The sequence below is a fragment of the Lepisosteus oculatus genome, chromosome 2 (genome assembly GCF_040954835.1).
Source record: "Lepisosteus oculatus isolate fLepOcu1 chromosome 2, fLepOcu1.hap2, whole genome shotgun sequence".
Taxonomy (NCBI): domain Eukaryota; kingdom Metazoa; phylum Chordata; class Actinopteri; order Semionotiformes; family Lepisosteidae; genus Lepisosteus; species Lepisosteus oculatus.
Window position 1 is genome coordinate 15,333,877 of NC_090697.1, and position 24,241 is coordinate 15,358,117.

The 24,241-nt window shown below is 37.2% G+C and overlaps 1 protein-coding gene and 1 long non-coding RNA gene across 10 annotated transcripts; one reads left to right on the forward strand and one right to left on the reverse strand.

Moving 5' to 3' along the window:
• Nucleotides 1-4,310: 4,310 nt before the first annotated feature.
• Nucleotides 4,311-6,337, reverse strand: LOC107078635 (uncharacterized). The gene is made up of 2 exons (XR_001479588.2): nucleotides 6,234-6,337; nucleotides 4,311-5,248 (listed from the first exon to the last, which is right to left on the reverse strand). It is a non-coding gene; the product is annotated as an uncharacterized lncRNA (long non-coding RNA).
• LOC107078626 (monocarboxylate transporter 10-like) lies at nucleotides 6,226-23,480 on the forward strand. Of its 9 annotated transcripts, none has more exons than XM_015357579.2 (10): nucleotides 6,226-6,323; nucleotides 6,698-6,780; nucleotides 9,256-9,496; nucleotides 10,170-10,385; nucleotides 14,018-14,230; nucleotides 15,977-16,128; nucleotides 17,480-17,642; nucleotides 19,027-19,230; nucleotides 22,786-22,988; nucleotides 23,312-23,480. In XM_015357579.2, the coding sequence occupies exons 3-10, from the start codon at nucleotides 9,268-9,270 to the stop codon at nucleotides 23,447-23,449; spliced, it is 1,518 nt and encodes a 505-aa protein (XP_015213065.2). In that variant the 5' UTR covers nucleotides 6,226-6,323; nucleotides 6,698-6,780; nucleotides 9,256-9,267; the 3' UTR covers nucleotides 23,450-23,480. The 9 variants fall into 9 exon arrangements, with proteins under 9 accessions (XP_015213065.2, XP_015213049.2, XP_015213067.2 ...); XM_015357563.2 differs by lacking the exon at nucleotides 6,226-6,323 and adding an exon at nucleotides 6,328-6,377; XM_015357581.2 differs by lacking the exon at nucleotides 6,226-6,323 and adding an exon at nucleotides 6,437-6,525.
• Nucleotides 23,481-24,241: the final 761 nt, after the last annotated feature.

Here is a 24,241-nt window from a genome sequence, read left to right on the forward strand (position 1 = left end):
GGCCAGTGGTTCTCAAACTGTGGTACGCACATATTTCAGCTTCTGAGTGAATTTATCGAAGAGAATGGCATTAACTGGATAAAACGCATCGGAGTTTGTACAGACGGTGCTAGAGCGATGACAAGCCGAAACAGTGGTGTAGTTGCACGAATTAGAGAGGTTGCTCCAGATATGAACTGCAGCGTCCAGGCCGTCAAGAAAATGCCTTACAATTTAAAATCTGTTAGACTCTGTTGTGAATTGTATCAAGACTTGACTAATTAATTCACACCTCCTTCGCTCAACTAAACAGGCTCACCTCTCTCACTGAAATGGTGCTTTTTTATTGTTTATTTTTCATTGTTGTTGTTCCTGTTGTCATTCTGTAAAATGCTTTGAGAAGCCACCTTTAAAGGCGCTATATCAAATAAAGTTTATTATAATATTTATTATATGTGTATGTGAGTGTGTGCGCACACGGGCTCTCATGTTGGTCATTGAGATTTTCTGGGGTTCCTATGAGAAGATGACTTGTAGGTGGTACTTGGATGCTTTGGTTTGATCAGGGATGGTTTGAGAACAACTGTTCTAGGCCATCTTCAAGGCGACCTCTAGTGGTGGTTCCTCCATTACTGCAACCATTCACAGGCTCGCCTTCCATATACTGCATTGCAGTTATAATGTTAATAACTTTTATTTACAAAGCACCTTTACAAACCCAAGGACGCTGTACACCTTGAATAAAGTTCTTAAAAAGTTGGAGATAACAAGTCAAGATAAAAAGTTCAATAAAGGTAAATAAAAAACAAAACAAAATAATACAGCTTTTCAAAAGTTGACTGTAGGCAATCAGAGATACTGTAGACCTTGGTAAAAAGGTAAGTTTAGATTTGAAGAGAGTTACAGAAGTTGTCTCCCATAAAGTCTGAGGAAGGTCATTCCACAACACTGGAACAGCAACTTAAGAGGCAGGGTCACTAAAAAAGTCAGTGTTTTAGTCCTGGGGACAGTGAGAAGAGGACCGGTCTCAACTGAGCAGAGCCTACGGGGGGAACATGGAACACATCACAGATGTATGATAGAGCCAGATTGTTTAGAGCCTTGAAAGTCAGCAACAAGATCTTGTATTGAGTCTGTAACTTTGTAGGCAACCAGTGTAGGCAACCAGTAGGCAACCAGACTTAAGTGGAGGAGTAATATGCTGCCAGGGTCTGGTGTGAGTAAGTAGTCCAGCTGCAGAGTTTTGAACACATTGCAACTTGTTGAGAAGAGTTAGGGAGCCCATAGGGTAAAGAATTTGAGAAGTCAAGCCTCGATGTTATAAAGGGACAAGTAATAGGTTTATTCCATGCTGAAAAGAGAAGAAAGAAAACACAATATTTTGGCCACGGAGCCTTCTTCAGGTGAAGAAGGCTCCACGGCCAAAACGTTGTTTTCTTTCTTCTCTTTTCAGCATGGAATAAACCTATTACTTGTTCCTTTGCAGCCTATGCCTGCTGACGCAGCTAGCCACCTGAACTACTACTTGATGTTATAAATGCATGGATCAGGCACTCAGCATCGGACATTGATAAAAATTGCCCTATAACCAGCAATATTTCTAAAGTGAAAGAAAGATGTCTTAATCAAATTTTTCACATCTGGCTCAAAAGATGGGAGAGGATCCAGTGTGACTCCCAGATTCCTGACTATGGCTGACACATGAATAGGGATGCCATCCACCATTACTGTGAAACCCTTAGGTTTATCTGAGATTTGCTGCCCACCAAAAAATTCCGGTTTTGTCACTATTTATCTCCTGAGAATTTGATGTGTCGACACAAACAAGAGATAAGTGAGGGAAGGGGCAGACCAGAGGGGGAAGAAGTTTTAATATAAATCTGAGTATCATCTGCATAACACTGATACTGAAGACCATGTTTGCATATAATTTGGCTGAGAGGTAGCATATAAATAATAAAAAGTAAAGTATATTATCAAGACTGAACCCTGAGGCACACTGTGATTGATTGGGGACCAAGGGAGACAAAATGCTGCCTGCCAGTCAGATAAGAACAAAACCAGTTAAAGACAGTACCACTGATAAACAAGTATTTCTGCAAGCAATTAAGCAACACTGAATGATTTGCTGTATCAAAGGCAGTACTAAGATCGAGGAGCAAAAGGATATTTATAGCCCCCAGTTATAACTCTCTTCACACTGGGCTCAAGTGGCCATTGTACAGTAAATTGCTTGGGTTTTATAATAGTTTAATAATAAAATAATTTGTGTTGGGCCCAGTTATCCTCATATCAGTCTTTGAAGGCCTTTGTATTGCTCCTATTGCATGAAATATTGTCATATATTGCTTATATTTGCAAGTGATATAAGGATGAAAAATGAAAAAGGTTACTTTCACCCCTCTAATCTCATTAAAATAAATGCATTAATCATGAAACTTTAGAGAAATAACTTTTTCATGTTGTTTACAAAACAAAAATGAAGACTAAAATTAACTTGAAATAAGTTAGTGTATGAAAATTAGAAGTTCATTAAAAAAGCCTATATAAAATCTTGTTTTAAGTTGAAAGAAGAGCCAACTCAGCAATACATTTTGAATATGACAGATGAATAGACCCTGTTTCAACCAAATATTCCAGCTGGTAAATGCTTTTCCAATTGCATATTGAAGATGTTGAGAAGGAAAGTAGTTAAGCTATTAAAATTAAAATAGTGACAAATTATAACAGAAATGTTGAATTTATTCTGTCAACAGGAAATTATGTATGGAAATACATATAGAGATACATAAAGAGTTTGGATTGAAGTGTATAGGAACCTAAATCAAAAAGTCTATCAGTGACCTTAGTTAATTATGTCTTGGGCATGCGATCAACAATACAGAAAGACACAAGATCAGATCAGATCAAGACAGAAGAAAGAAGAGAGGAAGGAAGGAAAGGTCAGACCACGAGAGAGAGAGGAGCCAGTCAAAAAGCCCCGAAAAGATCAGATCGGAGCTACTTATTTAAACCTTTCTAAAGAGAGCTTGCTATTCTGGGTTTTTAGGGAACTTGGACTTCCTGAGTGAAAAATACCTAAGTTAAAAAGGGCCTTTCCTGCTTGTTGGGTGCATTTTAAAAATAGGGAGACAGGCTCACAGTTTTTTGTGGCATCCATGTTTTCAGAGAGAGAGATTTAACTGCAGGTTGTATTGCATTTAGTTAAGGGGGCAGCTTATCTCTTATTTTGGCTTCTGTAGGCATTATTAAAGAGTCGAATACTTGCTAGCAGTCAGGGATGGACTCTGAAACAGCTTGTCTGTAAACTTGTACATAGAGAAAATTGTGTTGTGTTTATGTTGTGTGTAGTGTAGTGTGTCACAGTCATTGTTAATAAATATTTGTTAACCAAGTGTGTTTTGGTTATTTTAAGAATTATTGCTCTTTTCACCAAAGCTGTAACAGAAAACAAAGAATTCACATGTCTCTAATTATACCAACCACTCGGGTATATTCTTGGAGAAATCCTTACAGGTTGGGGTTTATGATTATTTACTTTATTTGCTGACTAAGCCGCTCGGTCAATTTCTGCTTATTCTCCATTTTCGTAACTCTTCCATTAGTAAGAGTATATACAACATTTTTATTTGAGTCTTGTGACACTTTGTTGGTTCCAGAACCCATTATATAATCTCGGTACACATCTATTTAAAAAATGACAGCTTTATTTTCACTCTACGCTCTTCATTATTTCAAGTATTTGGAAATTATATAATTAATTTAGAAGACGGAAAAATATATTAGGAGGTGAAGTAACAGAATTGCGAACATTTAAGGACCTGATTTTTTCCTATGAGAAACTTCTAATAGGTTTTCTGCCTCACATGATTGTTACAGTACTTTCGATCTGTGAACCTGTACTGAAAGTCAGTAGCATTTGTTTTGCATTGGCATGACAATTTATTGACCAAAATATGAATTTATATTGTTACAAATAGCGGTTACAAATTAAAATTAAATAATCATAATCTTGTAAATGTTTTTACCAGGAATATACATGAGTGGTTGGTATAATTAGAGGCACATGAGTTCTTTGTTCTCTAGCTAGTTTGGTGAAAAGAGTAACAATTCAGACATACTGGGTTAAACAAATGTATATTGATAATGACAATGTCATACACTAAACTACATACAACATAAACATACAACACACAAGTTACACTATTTACCAATTTACACACATGGTGTCCAAGAGGCCTACAGTCGTGGCCGCAAATATTGGCACCCTTGCGCTTTTTGTAAATAACTCACAATTTTCTCTAAAAATAAGTTCAAATTGACCAAAGTACTTGGTCTCTACAATTCTTTATTTCACTGTTAATATTACAAAACCTTTGTTTTTGATTCAGGACTTAATATATCCTTTTACATCAGAAAATTCAAAGAAATGGCATTGACAAAATTATTGACAATCCAGACTGAATATTTGGTAGCACAGCCTTTGGTCAAAATAAGTGCAATCAAGCGCTTCCTATTGCCATCAATGAGCTTCCTGCACCTCTGTACTGGCAGTTTGGCCCACTCTTCTTGTGCAAACTGCTCCAGTTCTCCCAGATTTGTGGGGTGCCTTCTCCCAGTTGCTGTTTTCAGATCTCTCCACAGGTTTTCAATGGGATTTAGATCTTGACTCATTGCTAGAAACTTTAGAACCGTCCAGTGATTTGTCTTGAACCATTCCTGGATCTTTTTTGAAGTGTGTTTGGGGTCATTGTCGTGCTGGAAGACCCATGACCTTCGACGAGATCCAGCTTTCTGATACTGGGTATGACACTGCACTCCGAAATGCCTTGGTATTCTCCTGATTTCATGATGCCGTGCACACGTTCAAGGCACTCTTTTAAACAAAATGAAGCCTTCAAAGAAAAGAACACTTACAGTGAAACATGGAGGAGGTTCAGTGATGTTTTGGGGGTTGCTTTGCTGCCACTGGAACTGGGTGCCTTGAACCTGTGCCCTACAATTTTGCAAGGACACTGTTAATGCACCACTAGATGTATATACAGTGTCTTTGAATATTTAATGATTAAGTAGTCATTTCCTTGGTTTCATGTCTCACCTCCTGATCCACCAACACTACTTAGTGTACACTGTATTGTAAGTTACAGCAGCAACTTGTTTCTTTTTAGTGGCCACAGTTCTGATGAGGACCAAACTGGCTTATCTTCTGCGGTCAAAGAAGATCAGGCTACAGGGTAACTCTGTTGTCATTCTGCCATTTTCCAATTTACTGTATGTTTGAAGAGAAAATAAAATACATTTGAAACCAGGAAATAAACACGGAAAATAAAATACATTTTAAACCATCTTCCGGATTTTTCTTAATCTAACACATGCTGGTATTAGAAAAGCAAGCAGCATCAATTAAAATATATAAACATCGATACTGCCTCATTATGCATGGTTTTTGTGGTTCCAAAGGCACAGCTGTGCTGGAGCAGCTCAAGAGGCAGGTAAGGGCTGCTGGAAGCAGTCTGGAATTGGGGTTCCTTCTCAGCTTTGGAGCACTGTCTACCCTAGGACTGCAGAATTTTATTGCAAATTGATTTTTAGTCTAGTTTTCTCCTTCTTTCTAGATTTAGACACGATTTCAGACACTAATTAGCTCTCAGTAATATGCAAATTTGAAGAACGTGTCTTCATTCTATGTCCTGGAGCCTACAAATCTAAAATAAGCTACTGACTTTATGTGTCGTCTACAGGCATTATTGTGTGTGAAGAGTTTATCAACCCTGTAAGAATGGTTCTCCAATACAAATGCCATGTAGGCTAAAAATATGACTATGAATGACTGACCCTTTATACAAACCCGTATTTTTAATGCTTGTAAAAATTGAAATATTATGTGTTTGTAATAAAAAAACTATAAAGGTGAAAACATAAAAGCTATTGGTCACAAACGACGATTTGTGCAATCTGTTTTTGTTCATTTCATTCGATAATTTATGCATTACTTATACGTAAATTATTGAAATCTTTGGATCAATTGCATCGAAGTTGGATTAAGTACAGAACTGGCGATTTACCACGGAATCATCCAAAATTAGTACAATGCTGTTTGTTGCACAGTCTACTTAATCAAATACTCGAAATAGCGACAATAACAAAAATATCAGATTCAGACTGAAAAACAACAACAACAACAACAACAATAATAATAATTATGAATAAGCTAATTAAATTAATAAGTAAATCAGATACTGCGGTTCACGGACGTAGTTGCAATTTGAAGCTTTGAACAGGAGACGAAGCTGCTGTTGATCAATTAGTCCCTGCTTGTTTTTAAATAAAGTTCGTTGAAAAAGGTAAGCGAGTTCAATCTGTATTGACTTTTAAAAACGTTTTGGATATTTATAAAGGTAATTGGACGTACGTGCTTTGTTTGACTTGATATTTAGTTTGTACTTGAAAAGCGAACGAAACTTTCCGTTAGGTTCAAATCAGAAATCATAATCTGTCTATGAACGAGTTCATTAAAACAAAAATCATTCATTACTGTCGATCAACGTATGTTTAGTTGTGATATCAATTAAAATATTTTAATTTTAACAGTTAGTTTCTTTGGTTGGTCAGAAGAAAGTGAAGGTTGTGATTTACAGTTTGTTACTTTCCGATTCCGATGGATGATTTATTGGCTACGTTAGGAGTCGCTGTTATTCAGATTTTATTTTCTCCTTAGATCGAGGATTGTGTGCCGTGTTTGATCTGTACCTATGGAGTAGGCATCTGGAGCAACTCGATATTTCTCGAAGCCCAATCAAGGTCCGTCATGTTTGCAGGTTTTTAAACTTTATCGATTTTTATTTTACTCATGTAGATCGTGATGCAGGGCAATACAATTTTTCCATACGAGAAAACTAATAGGTACACTGTAAAAGGTGTATGATTATAAAACATTTAAGACTAAAAGAAAGAAACACGTAGACGAATTAGAACAGAACAAATAAAGTAAAATATCTCTGGGCACAGATTTGTTGTAAATTTAAATTCCCCAAGATGAAGATGATTAAAACGATAAAAAACTGGCATACTCAATAAAAAATATATTTTAATAATACTGTTTTTTAAATTTAACAGTTTATAGAATGAGTATAGTTTTGTGGAATTTAACCTTAGTAAATATGTTTGCACTCATGTATAGAGTCTACGGGAGACATGGGGTAACTAGCAAAAAATTGGTTTATGAGTATCGCATTTATGAGAGAATTTATCAATGTAAATGTGCTAGATCTGTCATTCCAGGAGATTTGTACAAAAATAACGGATACAGAGACGAAAATGCAGAACAGGGAGAAAGAAAGGAGTTAAAAGGGGAAGCATCTTCCATATACACCCATACTAGACTAGTTCAGTCACACTGGGAACGTAACCAGTAAGCTATACTTCACTACAGTATACTGAATGATCTAACTAATCCTGATGCAATGAAGTGACTTTGACTGTTGCGTTTCAATTAAATTACATTAATTAGGGAGAGATTTGATTGATGATAGTGATGTGTTGATTCAATCTGTTGAATGGCAAGCCTGGTAAAAATCACACCACCTTCTCTAGAGGCTTATGTTCAACCATGCTAGATTTTATTATGCACTGTTATCAATGGTATCTTTGTAAAACGTCTTTAGCTCAAAAACACTTTTAAAATTCCATCAAAGGCAGCAACTCAAGAACATTTCATCTTGTGGGGCTTGTGCCACGTCAGGTCCAGACAGTTTCTTTCTTTCTTTTCTAATTTATTGCACATCTGAAGTCATTGTTTACATGCATGCATTGTTTACATTCAAACTTTTTACTTGTACATTGTCTACTGTTTGTATACTGTCCTGATGCACTGTCTGCACTTTGTGTTTTTACACTTTTTAACAATCGAGGGACTTTCTGTAAGTAAGAATTCCATTGTACAGTACATGTACCGGTTACATATGGCAATAAAGTTCAAGTTCAAGAAATATATATATATTTTTTATAAATACTGTATAATAAAAGTAAATGAAAAAAATTAAATTAGAACATACAGGATATAATGGAGAGCAATCATTCATAGACCATGGTAAAAAGGTGATAGATCTGAAGAGAGTCAAAGAATTTGCCTCTTGAAGAGACAGAAGAAGGGCATTCCATAACAATGGAGCAGCAACATAAAAAACGCTTTCACCAAAAATACGGGATTAAGTAGGGGGTACGTTGACAAAGGGCCAGCCTCAGCTGAACAGAACCTACGGAAGGTAGTGTAACCATGGACTTTAGAGATGGAGCCAGATTATTTAAGGCCTTAAAGTCAGTAATAAGATTTTGTATTGAAATCGTGACTTTATAGGCAACTGATGTAGAAACTTAAGTGTAGGAATGATATACTGTACTGCCAAGGTCTGGTGTCACAAGGTAGCTGCAGAATTTTGGACATCTTGCATCTTACAGAGAAGAGTGTTGGGGAGCCCACAGAGTAAAGAGTTTCCGAAACGAGGCTTGATGTTATAAATGCATGAATAGGTTACTCAGCATCAGACGTTGAATTGCCAATATTGCTGAGGTGAAAAAAAGAGGGTTCAATCAAATGTTTTATGAGCTCAAAAGACAGTATGGGTTCAAATGTGACTCCCACTTTCCTGACTACAGCTGATTCCTGCATGGAGAAGCCATCCACTATTACTGTGAAACTCTCCCGCTTTTCCAGCTGACAGTTGCTGCCCACCCATATTTCTGTCTTGTCGCCATTTAGCTTCGGGCTATTTGATGTCAAGCAGTGCTTGATGTCACACAAATGAGAGATAACTGACAGAGAAGGGAGATCAGAGGGGAAGACTTTTTAATGTAAATCTGAGTAAACCACAGATCGTGTTTGCGCATAATCTGACTGAGAGGAAGCATGTGAATAATAAAAAGCAAAGGGCCCAAGACTGAACCCTGTGGCACACAGTGATAGACTGGGGCCATGGGGGATTTATGAGATCCAAGGGAAACAAAAGGCTGCTGTCAGTCAGATAAAAGCAGAACAGGTTAAACCTGGCACCCTTGATAAAACGGTAATGAATAGCATGATATGAGATAAAACCGTTTTCGTTTTATTTCCAGCAAACATGTACCAAATGTACCAAATGTACACCTGGGATATTCTAATATTTTATGCTCATGTTTTCCAGGGCAAAGAATTGCATTATGCATTACCTTTCGATCTGGACTTTTAAGATTCATTTACCCATTCAAGGTCTGGTCATTTCTTTTTTTCTTTTGCCTCAGAAGTAAAGTGAGATGCATTTCTTCTCGAGGATTCCCTTCAGGAGGATTCACTCGGATGAGCCAGTACCAGGGCAGGTTCGGAGACCAGCCCCAGTGAAGGAGCCGCCAGATGGAGGCTGGGGCTGGGTAGTGGTGCTGTCAGCTTTTATCTTCAATGTGCTGGTTCTTGGATTTCACAATTCCTTTGGAGTCTACCTCATCAGTCTTCTGGAAACATATGAGGAAGCAGATTCTACAATAGGTAACCCCATTCCAACATGATATTAATAATGTTGTGCATTTTCGCAGATTGGAAAAGAAAGGGTAGTTTACTGGACATGACCTAATATTTCATGAATGCAAGTGAGCAGACATTCCTACCTTGGAACAAGTAATAGGTTTATTCCATACTGAAAAAAAGAAGAAAGAGAACACAACGTTTCGGCTGTGGAGCCTTCTTCACGTGACTGAAGAAGGCTCCACGGCTGAAACGTTGTGTTCTCTTTCTTCTTTTTTTCAGCATGGAATAAACCTATTACTTGTTCCTTTGCAGCCTACGCATGCTGACGCAGCTACCCACCTGAATTCCTACCTTGCTTATTATTACCCGTACAAACACCTATCAAAGGTAGACTTGCCTGTTAGAACTGATTGTTTTTGTCAAAAAGACATCATGCATGGGGAAAACATTAAAGTCTAAATATTTCACTTTAAAATTGAAAAATGGTGATTTCATATAATTAGAGTTGATGATCAAACAGAAGTATGAAGCATATATCTTGAATTTTTTGTGGTAGCACGTAATTACACACTGCCCAGTTTCTATTTCACATCGGTATGTGTGCATTAGTCTTACAGACATTGTCAGGAAATTTTATACAGTATATTGTTATGTAGTTAGAATAGTACAGTAATTGTTTGTGTGTTTTCTTCAGCCTGGGTAGGATCTATCAGTTATGGACTTATAATGATGTTTGGACCACTTTCTGGAAAATTGACTGTGAAATATGGAGCCAGAGAAGTATCAATAATTGGATCAATTATCATAATAATTTCCATTGTGTGCTCATCGTTCACTCCCAGCTTAGGAGTTCTTTTCTTTACACATGGATTCCTCACTGGTTTGGGTTCAAGTTTTGCATTCACACCAGGTATGTGAGGTTCTTGTAGGTTTGTACCTAGCAGATGGTATAGGAACAATACAGTGTTATAGGGACCATATACAGTAGGGTCTTGACATCTGCAAATTTAACATTGGTGAATTTGCTTAATCGTGATTCGATCTGGCCGATGGGGTCTTGGATGGAAGAAGAGCACAGTAGGATAAGACCGAGCTGAAGGATGTTAATCGCACAGACTAGGATCTTACCCACACCCCATCATCCACATCTCAGCATGGTAATGATTGCTCCTAGTTCTGTGGCGGCAGCGTGGGGAAGGACAGGCTCATAGGCTCACTGAGAGTTTTATTGCCCTTTTTCTTATAGTGGATTGTTCTGATCGTGGAGCAGGGAAATAGCTGGAAAGGTAGGGTAGAGAGAGAAAATGCAAGCATCCGCTGGACACGGAGGAAGGACTCATGTCATTTATTTTAGCCGATTGGTGTAATTATGTGATTATTTTTATTTTGTTTTATCACTATTATTTTGATTAACCTGAAGCCAATGCTTTAGTACTTTAAGCATCATGTAAATGAGGGTTACTTATGTCTTTTAATTATATACTGTATACTATGTACTGCAGTGCATTATGCAACAGTGTAGGAGTGGACTTGGTTATATGCAAATCTGGCAATTCGCAACAGTTTTCTGCACTCTGAACCCCTGAGGATGGCGAGACCCTATTATATATGCAATGAAAAAAAAATTATTGCGATAGGAAAATGAAATTTGTCATTTCTATGTGCGCTTATTGACGTTTCTATTTCTAATCAAAAGACAAATATGAGGCAAAAGTACAAAAATGCTATCTCTCCCACTCTCCAATTTCAGGTTAGAATCAAATTTAAGTAATTTAAATCAGTGTGAATTTAGTATTTGGTCACATATCCCTTACATGTAATGACTTCTTCAATTTTGTGACCCATCGACATCACCAGACTCCCCTTACTGTATGTTGCTATCACCAAGCCTTAACTGCAGCCACATTCAGTTTTTGATTGTCTGTGGGGATTTCTGTCTTTTTGATGCTTCTTCACAAGTAAAATGCATGTTAAATACTGTGGGATTCTAATTAGGACACTGTTATAAATATTTCCACTGCTTCCTGTTGAACTCCTTAGTTGTGCAGTGTGTTTTGGGTTGTTGTCTTGCTGCAGGGTGAATTGCAACCTAATGAATTTGGAGGCAGTTTTGTGGAATTATACATATAGATATTTCTGTACACCTCAGAATTCATTCTCCTGCTGCCATCATCAGTTACATTGTTGCTATTAACCAGTGAGCCAGTTCAGGAGGCAGCCATGCATGCCTGAGCTATGACGCTACCTCCACCGCACTTTACATTTGAACTGGTGGATCATAAGCAGGATCAAATTCCTTTTTCCCTACACTTTTGCCTTTCAGCTCCTTTCATAAAGGTCTAGCTTCGTCTCTTGTGTCAATCAAACTTTGTTTCAACACTGTTGTGGCTCAATTTTGTATGTACTTCTTTGCAAGAAGTTTTAGTGCTGATGAGAGGTTTGTGTTTTGCTGTGAAGCCCTTATACTTTAATTCCCCAATAAAAACCTCCTTTGTACAATGAATTCAGTTACTTTAACCCATGGATATGGTCTGAAATCTCTTTGGCTGTTACTTAAGGGTTTTTCTTCACAGCCCAAAGTATTTTTCTGTCATTATCTGCCATCCTCATCCTAATACAACCTGATCTTTGCCATTGCTTACTACTACAGCAGTTTCTTCATTTTTCAAGGCATTGCATTGTGTCAATTCTGAGTGTCTGTAGTGATTCTACTTGGAAATTCCTTTGTTCTCTATTGCTTTCCCATCAGACAGCTCTTTAATCTCCATCTTGGTTTGCAACTTCTGTAATGTGCCTTGTGTAGGTTGGCTAACAGTAGGGGGCACAGGGGGACCCTGTCAAATATACACCCCACACACAGGTTTGAAGTCAAATGTATGTTTATTAAAAGGGACCATATACAATACCAGCTCGATATCCAACACAGTAAGAGAAATGGGTGATATTTTGTCCAAGGCACTCAAGGTGGTAGAGGAGGTGTTTGTCTTCAGCCCAAAGGCATACTTGATAGTTGAGTGGCAGAAATCTTCAGCCCTGAGGCTTAAAGGGAAAGTTAGCAGCCTGTGCCCTATCAGTGTGTTAGTAAGGCTGGCTTAGTGGTAACTCAGCCTGTGTAAGAGTTGAGGCTGATGTGATGATCCTGTCATTATTATTCTGGCTTCTTCTCCTATACATATGTTTCTCCCCTTCTTCCTAGTTTGATGTGCTATATTTATGTGTGCTGGAGCAGTGAGCATAATTAATCCCTTGTCCAGTGATTGCCAGCATCCAGCCTCTTGGAAGCTGCATGTCCAGTCAGCCATCTTGAATAGGGGAAAGCTTCTAAAAACACAGAGAGGCCTTGGGGAAAGTAACGCCCCTTGAGGATTCTGCCCCTTGTGGCATCATGCTTCTAACCCAAGAACCAGACCCAAAACATAAACCCCAAAGACTGGAACCAAGGCTATATATTCATAGCCCTTTTATGTTTTGACAATTAACGCAACATGGAACACCCAAGCAATTAGAAACCCCTGTCAGTTATTTATCCCAATAGTTGTGCTCAACTGAAATGGGAGAATTGAATACAATTAATGATATTGTACTAACCAGGCTTAACATGTATGAAAAATAATACCTTGAAACAGCTGAAATTCTAAACTTTTGGCTCAATATTTTGATCTGAAATCCAAATTTCATTAATACACAGAAAAAATGACAAATTTAACGTCACTGTCCCTATACCTTTTTTAAACTTTTTTTACATTCTAACATTGGCAGGGCCTTGACTAGTTCAGAGCGTACTAATGTTTTTTATGATTAACTTTTCTTTTTTGTTTCATTTCAGTTCGTGTTACCATTTGCATCTTTTATCATATACTGTACATCTTTTTGCGTGAAATGATAGCAAGCCCACTAAATCTGTGAGAATTTAACACAGGCGTAACTGATCATTTAAGATAGCTAACTTTCGAAGAAGAGATAAGCAGTTTCTCAAATACCGCTGTCTGTAATTTAAGAAATGATGTTAATCTCCATTTTCCTTTTTCATGCTCAAAACGTATTTACATATCTAACAAGCCAATCAGTTTCACTTTGATATTTTAGACTCTCAACAAAGAACTATATAATGATACATTTATTTAATTTTCTCCATTATTCAAGACGTTCACAGTTCAGTAAAAAAAATTAACGAAACTAGCTGAATGCATTTCCATCACATTTAGCCACAGTAATTACATCCATGCCACAATGGTTTCCATATACAGTATCATTAAAACACCATTCCAAAGAAAACATAGCATTACATGTTTGCAGGATTAAACTAATGTTAAAAATGTGTGGGTAGTTATGATTGTTGTAGTTCCATTTTTATAAGAAATCTAACAAGATAGCTGTAAACAAGTCTTTTTGTAGTCTTTTTTATATTTCTATTTTCTATGTTGCAGTGGTCATAGATTTGTAGTACTTTTAATACTGCAAGATCACATTCCTGTTCAGGGGATTCTGGAGCTTTGGTTCCCATATAGCTGGCAGATAACAATTTGGTTTTGTGTCCTAAAGGTATGATCATGGTAAGCCAGTACTTCACCACCAAGCGCTCCTTTGCCACAGGAATAGTGATGTCTGGAGGAGCAGCGGGTGCTTTGATCCAGACCCGTCTTCACCAGTTCCTTATTGCTGCTCTGGGCTGGAGAGAGAGCCTCCGTGTGTTCGCTGCTGTAATGGTGCTCTGTATAATCGCAGGATTTGCATATATACCGCTGAATCCACGAGGTACAAAATATGGATCACATTTGCATTACATTTTACTAAGCTAGCACTGAAAAGTGCAAGGAAACGCTTAAAACTGAAACAACGATCCGTCACACTGGCAGTCAAAATTATGGAGAGCATTATAAATCTATCTGTTTATTTAGGTTAGCTGGGGGGTGGAGCCTGTCTTGGCAAGGAATGGGTGCAAGGTGGGGTACACTCTGGACAGGATGCCAATTCATTGCAGGGCAGACACAGACACAGACACTCACACAAACTCATGCCTAATTTTCCCAGAAGCCATTTAACCTACTCATATGTCTTTGTTTGGACTGTGGGAGGAAACCAGAGCTGCCTCATAAATCTTCATGAAAATTCACTTATAAAGAAGGATGAAGGATGTATTCTTGGTGCATGATTTCCCTTTAAACTGACATTTGTCCAATTCTCAGTTAGAGATACTAAAACTCTGTTAATTCCGAAACATAGCAAGTTGTGTTTCTCTTAACATTGCAGCCTCTCAGTGTTTTACCTGATCAGTATCTCAAGTATAGTTTACAGATGATCCCCTCAAGAATCCCTGTTTAACTTGCATTACAGTCCTGCTGTTTACCAATTAATACAGTTTATGATGGTGAACACATTGATATTAATCCACATATGATGGTGCATTTGTTTTTGATAATTGTTTAATAAGATATTCCATCAATGAGATAATTGATAGAACATTATAATCATAACTGTGATGTTTTAAAATAATTTTGTTAAATAAAGACTTTAATAATATCCCTATCCAAAGGGTAATGAATAAGCTTAGCTAAATTAGAGTCTAGCAAATAGGCAGTGATTTCGAATTTCAATTTATGTAAATGAAAATTAACACACATTTTAACACAATTAACACACAGTTTAATACACATCAGAGATATTCTAATGGCATCTAGCTGTAATTCTTCCTGGAAAATTCCAGCTACAGTATTTGGATCTGTCTTAGTACTCAGAATTTGTCAGACATCCACAATTGGATGAACTGATATTTTTTGAGAGACTTTACATGTCAGACCTTGACTAAGTTGAATCTGCTACAGAACTGAGACCGTGGTTACAAAAGTTGCCGTCTGAATTTCTGCCCCTTGATTATATTATGAATTAGTTGTTTTTTTTATTAATAACGGTGTTTTAAATCTGAGAACGACGTTTGAACATATAAATCAATGTTTTATGCATAGTCTTCCTTCATTGACCACCAGGGTGTTCTTAAGGATGTTTTCTTTTACGCTCATACAACATTTTAAGTATTTGCAGAACAGTATGTAAATACTTGAAGTGCAGCAAACCATGAAGAACAAACCTTATACGAGGAAGCTTTTTGGTCAGTCTAATGTAGCTTGTTTGGCTGCTAGATAACATGAGCTGTATCTTGGAAAATCCTGCCATCATGTGAGCATTTTGAAAATTGCATTTTAATTCAGGAATTGTTAACCTGAACAAGCAAACCTTATAGTTTTACAGTATATTCCCTTTTTATTTAATGTGATCCTTTATTCTTGCAATACACACTGCGGAAGATATATGCAATCCTCTGAAGGTATGTACTGTATGTGACACTTGTATAATAAAAAAGAATTAAGCTTGCAACTCAAATGTATACAGTAGGTTAAATCTGATTTTTGGAGTCTATGTTAAAGTTCATAGAGAAATATCCATATATTTATTTTGTGCTGACAAGCCTCATGCAAATGTTCCAAACTTTTTCAAACTTTAAAGGTCACTCCCGGAGTGTAGCTGATAACCTAAAAACCTCCCCTCTGAGGAAGTATGTTGTTGATCTTGGACTGTGGAAGGACAGGGTATTTGTGATATGGGTATTAGCAAACGGCTTTGCAAAGTTTGGGTTCTTCATACCCTTCGTGCATCTGGTAGGTGGTGTGTAATTGTGTTATGTTTTTTTTCTGAAATGTTTTTACAAAATTAGAAGTGTATGATAATAATTAAATTTAAGACCTGTAAAATGTTTGTTTTTGAAAATAAGCAAAACCTATGTAATATGATCGGTTCTGGAAATTTTTGTGTAACTTTCTGGAAATCAAATGCTTACTAAACATGGAAGGACATTCTATAAAGGCAACTTATTGTAAAATTGTAATGAGGATGAGCAATGACAGTACCTTCTGGATTCAATAGATTTTATTCCAGACTGTTAAAAGAACTAAAATAGCCAATGTTACTGAGCATATGAACCTTCCCTAGGTTAGTGACCAATGTGTTCAACTAATTTACTACATGCACTCACACTCTCACACCATATCACATTAACATCAATTCAATTTCCCTTGGTGATCCCTTTCCCTTTCATCAATTTCCCTTCAGGATCAATAACGTCTTATCTATCTAACTGATAACCACACAACAGTATTAAAATAATAAAATCTAAAAAATACCTCCATAGTTCAATTTCATGAAAACCAATTCTACTGTTTGTTAAATTCTTACGGTCGTGAAGTGTGCAAATACAATCCTGAAAAACTTACATTGCTATTATATTACTTTTATTGACTCAGAATTGTTTTCTCTGAAAGATGCTGCTATTTCTCCTCATTTAATGTACAGTAGATTTATGTGCACCTGTCACATTTTGTTTTGTTTCTTTGTTATGGCATGTGAACATTGGATGCAATATTCCCTGTTTCCTTTGTTGTTAATCTCCTGAAGAAGTTATGATGTTCAGTAATCGCTGCAGTGAATGCTATTATTCTTAATTGCATTTTCAAATTAATTTACACCCCAAAGCTTTCCAAAGTGCTTTACTTATAGGAGTTACTTATCAGGGGTGACCCATAGCAGCCATTATGTCCCAGCTGCACAACATGTCAGGCTGAGAAGTACAGTATGAAACTGTTTTAACAACTGAATTAAGAGGGAACTTGAGAGAGGCAAGATTGTTATACTCAGTGAAATTTAGCCCTGACCCTGGGCTTATCACCCCTACTCTTACAAACTGTGCCCAGGGATCTTTCATGAATAAGTTATCATCTCATCTCAACGTTGGCCCCTCCTACAGAACAGTGTGTCCCCTATTACTATACTTAGGGAATGGACTTGGAAATGTTTGTCCCATGGGAAGTTTACCTGGTGGGCACTATCACAGCTTACAGAAGCAAGCTGGTAGTGCCTTTCTGTCATTCCTGTTTTTAAATACATGACTTGATATTTTGTATATCTCATAATGCTGTAAGTAGTGTTGAGATAATTGTATGGCTTGTTTCCCAGCTAAAGCATGCGACTCAGTTGTCCATCTCAGCTTCCAAGGCTGGTAATATCATGCTGGTTCTGGGGCTAAGCAGCATGATTAGCAGAATCGTTTTTGGGAAGATCTGTGACTCTGAAAGAATTAATCGCTTATACATCAACCAGGGATCTGTGTTTTTAGTTGGTAAGTGAAAATTCTACATCTTGAACATATTTATATTAGAGTAATATATGTAGATATATTTATAATATCGAGTAATATATATAAACTCAATGGTTTTCTGTACTTGATCACAAAAACTAAAGTTGTGTGTTTGGGTATGCAGCAAAATTTGTTGACCTTCTGTGTTTGTCACCCAACAACTTTGAATTAATATTAATATAGCTGGTAGTTAGTAATGTTATTTGTGTGTTCTGTTTCATTTGATGACACTATTTTTACTTCACATGCATAGTATGTCGTTGTAGTGTTTAAAGTCTCTTTCATGTCATCTCCTGTTCCAGTGAAGTTAGAGAAGAAGCCAGTATGGTATAAGATCTACTAGCCTTACTATGCTGCTGTGTCTCAGTTGTATAGATGTATGCCCTGTCTCTACCATAATAACCACTCATTCGCTGTTATAGTGGGGCTCGTCACCTTCATTAAAACCCGTGCTTACATTCAGTTATATATTTTTTTTAATTCCCTTGGAGTAACTAGGTGCGTTTCACCTTTATCTGGATTCACGCAAAGCTTTGACACAGTAACACAAATAGATCATACTAGCCATTGATAGGAACCTAGAGTTAGCACTTTATTAATGAATGTAACATTCATAGTTGAATAGTGCACTGTAGTGAATTCTCCTAATTTCATTTGAAGGCTAATATATGAATTTTTTATAATTTTAAAACTTTACATGAAAGGTGACAGTGATACAAACACAAATAAACATCAATCAGTGAAAGAGAATTACATGAAAGTATTTTTAAAAAGATTGTATTTGTACCAAATCACACTTTTCTGCGAATAAAACCTCAAGGCAAACAACAGGCCCAAGGCAGCATATACAGTACTCTGCATGGGATCCCAATCACACAGACACAGACACACATACTCACACCAGTCCATAAGTCCATGTTTCCGGAAGCCAGTTAACCCACAAGTATGTCTTTCGACTGTGAGAGGAAACTGGAGAACCAGGAAGAAACCCCTGTGAATATGGGAAGAACATACAAACTCCACATAGATAGCCTCCCAAATTGTGTGGAGTTTGATCCCAGAGTGTCAACGCGTCCGGAATGCTAACCACTGTGCCACCATGCCACCTGAAGCCATAGTCACATACTGTAACACATATCCGACCTCTTTAACTGTAATCAATGTTAAAGGAAAAGCAAAATAAGCATTGTGCAAATAAGCATTATTTGTACTGGTAGATCATCAAAAAAAAATAATTTTGTTATGTATTTAACTTCCATTTTACTTTAAAAGGGAGTATGAATATCAGTCAACATTAGGACATGAGAACATGATATATGAGGAGGACCTTTTCACATAATCTGTGGCCTTTGGCTTTTTTTTCCAGGGCTCTTGTACTTGTTCTTTCCCTTGTTTTACTCTTACGGTTCCCTCATTGCCTTCGGATTGTTACTGGGATTTGCAGATGCAGGAAACTACATCCTGCTTCCTGTCCTCACCTTCGATCTGATGGGGGCAGAACGGATGCCAGTAGCTTGGGGCTTCATGCTGACCGTGAATTCCATCAGCTCCTTTGGCCCACCGTTTGCTGGTTAGTGCGAGAGCACTTTGCATTTCAGTTGTTTGAGTTTGAGTTTTCTCGTGAAGCTGCTTTACACGTTGGGGAGGTTGTCTGCATCTTGGCTCTTGACTTCAAAAGCCTTGATTGTGTCAGCAGAGCTCATTTTCACATCGGAACAGGACACTGTTCCTTTCAATATATTAGAAAAGTGAATTAACTTTCTTTATAGTTTCTACGCAGATTTCCTCTAGACCGTCTGAATCAGCAAGGTTGAAACAGATTTAATTGTGTTTGTAAACTGGGAAGTAATTATTATGGCTCTGTATGTGTAACTGTATTTGTGTAATTGTGTAATTGTGGTAGTCTCCAATCCTGGGCAGGGCGCTGCTGTTTTGCCCTTGAGCAAACATATTGCACTCAGATTACTCCAGTAAAATGGTCTGTTACATAAATGGCTACATATGTAAATGTGGTTCAATTGGTTCGAACCATCAATCGGGTAAATTAACATTATATTACAACAAGGTTACAGCTGCTCTGGAAAAGTATGAAGGACAGCAATCAGATTAATTCCTGAAATTAATGTTGTACTCAGAGGAAAGTAAGCTCTTTTAGCCTGGAAAAGAGATTGCATGGAGCAGTGATTCATGTATTCACAATCCTGCAAGGTATTGGTAAATTAATCCAGGGAGCTAACGTGTGGAGCTCATGAATAAAACAGTGTTCCAAGAGGTATGTGGAAATTATCATATTAATTAAGGACTGAAAACAGCAGACACTTCTTTAAAGTGAATGTATTTGGGATCAGAAACAAACCTCATAGTCATGCTTCTTCCATCATATCAGCGGATATGCCCTTTTAGCTTTCTTCCTAGAAATGAATTGATCCTAGGCTCTCATCTTTAAAGAAGCCAGGGTGCCTGCTTAGACAGTTTCACACTTCCACAACGCTTGCATAAGAACGTGCCTCCTGGTCTAAGTTCTGAAAGTACTTTTCCATAGTTCCCACTTGTGCCCTCTGGTTCCATTGGTTCCTCTGGTTTAATTGTTCGTTTTGATTCTCTACCCATTGTTGTCTTCTTGGTTCAAGACTAAAACTACTCAGTTGTCCGAGTAGGACATTCCTTTAAGCTAAATAATGTATCGGTTATTGTTCTGCAAACTGATTCTAGAGACATAATCATTTTCATAACCTGGTGATCAAAATGCACAACAGTCTGAATGACATCTTGAATGGTATGTTTCTAACATCTCTTGATTTGAATACTGCACTTTTACCTATATACCCTAACATTCGTGGTCAATTTTTGTCAATACTTCTCCACATTGCATAGATAAGAAGGTAAAATTGGTCAGATTGATCTACCTAATCAGAGGCAAGTGTGACACATCCAGGAATGGTGTGCCATATCAGAGATCTTTTTAACAGGCTGTTCAAAAGGAAACATTCACAAACGCCGCCTTTTGTGACACAAAAAGTGAAACAAAAAGAACTTGAAACCCATTATGGTTGGCACTGCATACAAAAATAACTAAAATGGACATGATAATAAAAGCTTAAGATCCCCTTTGACCTACTACACAGACAACTAGACTGTAGCTAAGCTGTTTACCAACCGGCCCCAAAACAAGTCTCTCGCCAAGACCCAGAAAAGTTTCAGAACTCAAAATTTCCATGCTCCTTACTCCACAGTTGTGTGATTGGTTGGTTGCCTCTCCCTCTGGTGAAATTGCAGAACAGAGGATCTGCCCTCTGTCTCAGATGGCAGATGTTGAAGGACCTGGAAGCCTCTCTTCCTGTTTTATTAGGTCGCCACCTGGCCAATTGCATTCTCCCAACTGATCATGTGACTGAGGGAGGCAGGATATTGCCCACAGCTTCCTGAGGAATGTAGCTCAGGCAAGTGTTTCCATCTTGTCTAAAGTTTCCACCTTGTCGTCCCCTCACACACAATATTGTGTACACAACACAATACTGTGTATAATGTATTGTATTACACTAGACAACCTACCCTCACACAAGGTATACTAGGAATCATACACTAAAGGTGTGGTAACTCGTCTTAGTTTTCTGGTGTTAAATAATATAAATGTCGTGTGTGGAATGAGTGTGACTGCAGCTTCCTACAGCAAAAAAAATTCAAAATGATTTATATAAAGCTCAAGCAAATACCTACCGAGTAATATTTAATGTGGATAACAGCAGGGTTTTTCATGCAGGTAGCAACAACATAAACTATAAATACAAAGTGGGAAACATTGAGCTAAAATAAACTACTTATGAAAAAGACTGTACATAGTTAAAAGCATATAATTTAAATCAAGGCATGTTATGTGTAAAGCACTACAAAGGCCTGATTTAGAATTAATAAGATAACTAGGACAGGGTGATGAAACCAAACAAAAAGCTCACTAATATTACATGTTGAACCTGTCCCTTTCTGAACAATTCAGCTAGACCTGAGAATTGCAATGTACAGTACTTTCTGTCCCTGCTTCTGAAATAATAGGTTGGTTAGATACAAAATCTGTCATAAAGTAAGATATTATTCTGAAATTAGTCCACTGAAGACCAACCACATGAAATACATCTCTATCTGGGGGCGAGAGAGTATGACACTGACACACTGAAAGAACTGTACATTAATAGATTTGGAACAGAGAAGATTGCAAGGGGATATGATACTTCATTAAAAATCCTCAAAAGCATCGACCAAGTCAAGGCAGTGGACTTCTTCAGAATGAACAGTGACGCATGAGACAGAGGACACAAATGGAGACTACTTGAACTAGAAGCTACTTGGAAACTACTTGGATTTAAAACTGAAAAGACACTTCTTTACACAAAGAGTTGTACTTGTTTGTAGTACAAACATCTTGTACAACTAGGTGTTTGTCTACCTATCAGTGTAATTTAGTCTGGTACACTGGCTTGTTTCAAGAAACTTGTGGATAGGATCTACCAAACTGGTCAGATAGGCCAAATGGCCTCCTCTCATTTGTAACTTATATTCATTTATATTGTTTTTGGGGTTATGTTGCTTGTGTTTCATTCAGTGCTGCAGATTATGCAGGTAATGCAGCAGAGTTTAAGTCTTGTGAAAGAACTGTAGGAAAAACAGGTGGGTTCAAACAGAACTATCAGAGAAAGCCATTATTTTCTCATGCATTTTAGGAAATTTTGCTCATCTTGCTAAATGTTATCAGTCTGACCCAATGAAACCTGAAATGAAAACGACTATCTCCCTGTGAATCTAGCTCCTGGTGACATCTTCTTGTAATAAGCGCTGTTTGGTCCAAAGCTGATTTAATTTATTTTGAATTAAGACTTTGCATTAACCTTTATTTATCTTAGCTACACTTAAAGAGGCTGTGAGATCTGAATAGTTCATTTTCCTTACCTGGACATATAATACCCTGTGTATGTGGATTGGGATCTGCTAATTGAGCTAAATTAGTAAAGTCAATTAATGTCATTTACGTATTTGTTGCTATGTCATACATTCTAGTCACTCATTTTTTTAACATGATCTGTCTTGTGTTTTACCTCCATGTCCCACACATACCAACCGATTTGTTTGGCAGGCTGGATGAATGATCTCACAGGAACCTACAATCTTGGTTTTGTGGTTGCTGGAGTTCTGGATGTGGTTGCCACCTTTATTCTTGCCATGATTCCATTTGTGAAACGCTCTGCAGTGCAGAGCCACAAAAGCATCATGAATGTTACCATCTGTGAGTCTACTCGGGAGATCAGGCAATGGGATGACATCAACAATTTTGCCGAGGTAACGGTTAGTGCAAAACATTTTAAGTGTACATTTCTGAAATATTAGAAAAATGGCAGCTACTGTATTATGGCAGAGCTTCATAGATTGCAGTTAACAGCTTAAGACTTTAGTGTTTATGTATTGGTAAAGTAGTAAAGAAGAGTGTAAAGGTGACATTTTAGCAAAACAAGGACCTGGATTATGTGTTCTAAAATGTTTTTGTGTTGACATTGTGTGTGTGCTTCTTCTTTCATGACACATTGGCTCTGTATGAAATGTACTGTAGGGACACAATGAGGCTTAAACTATGAGGCAAGTCTGATTTTTTTTAACTCACACAGAACCAAAGAGCTGCACAGTATGTGAAATATGTCTCAAAGACAACGTTTCAAAACTCAGAACTCGATGAGGGAACGTCTGACAAAGAATTTGAAGAAGAGCCTGTTATCCTTTCTCTTCCTCCAGAGGAAACCATCTGATCATTATAGCAATTAAAAGATGCTTCATCCATTTGTTTTTTGTGGATTTAGTTGATGTGCTTTGTTTATAATGTTCTCTAATATTATTGTTTAAAAATTGAGCATTTTGAGATTTAGTTAATATTATTTTACTTATTTCGCTATGTTTTAATTTTAACATTGCTTTTTAACAGTAAGCAACAGATTAAGGGTAGTACGTGCTTGCTGACATACATTTACCATATGTAAAATAAATTGAGATATTTCTCAAGATCTATTTTCAAATATTATTCCCATATTGAATACCTAAAATGTTTATCACAAAAGATAAAAATATGCTTTTCCTTTTTCTTTGTCCTACACGGATACCCTTTTAGTTTCCAATTGTGACCCTTTGTCCTTGTTTCACTGCTGAGTGAGAAATACTCCCCTGGGTTGACTCTGCCCATGCCGCTTACAATTCTATGCTCTTGAATTGAATTTTGTCTCGATCTCCCTTCTTCAAAACTGAAGAAATGTAGTTCCTTCAAACTGTCTTTGAAAATTTACTGAAAAAAAAAATCATTCTTCTTCCTTTTCTTTTTTTACAAAACTTACTCTTTCCCAGACAGTGACAATATCAATTACACTCCCACAAATTGTGGTTGTCCTCCTCAGACTAGATTTTAGCCACAATGTACGCTCCGTATCTTACACTGAACACTTTAGTTTACTTGAATCGTTTTTTTAAGATGCAAGATCAGTTTCTCTTCTCTAGGTTTGAAAGAGGACAGAGGCCCAAGCCAGTATGAGTAAAAGTTTCTTTTAATTGCT

What these genes read in the sequence shown, in the direction of transcription:
- LOC107078626 (XM_015357579.2), top strand. Translation starts at nt 9,268, where the DNA reads ATGCATTTCTTCTCGAGGATTCCCTTCAGGAGGATTCACTCGGATGAG. An exon ending in GGAAGCAGATTCTACAATAG is followed by an intron (nt 9,497 to 10,169) that starts GTAACCCCATTC and finishes TGTTTTCTTCAG; the next exon opens with CCTGGGTAGGATCTATCAGT. An exon ending in TATACCGCTGAATCCACGAG is followed by an intron (nt 14,231 to 15,976) that starts GTACAAAATATG and finishes CAAACTTTAAAG; the next exon opens with GTCACTCCCGGAGTGTAGCT.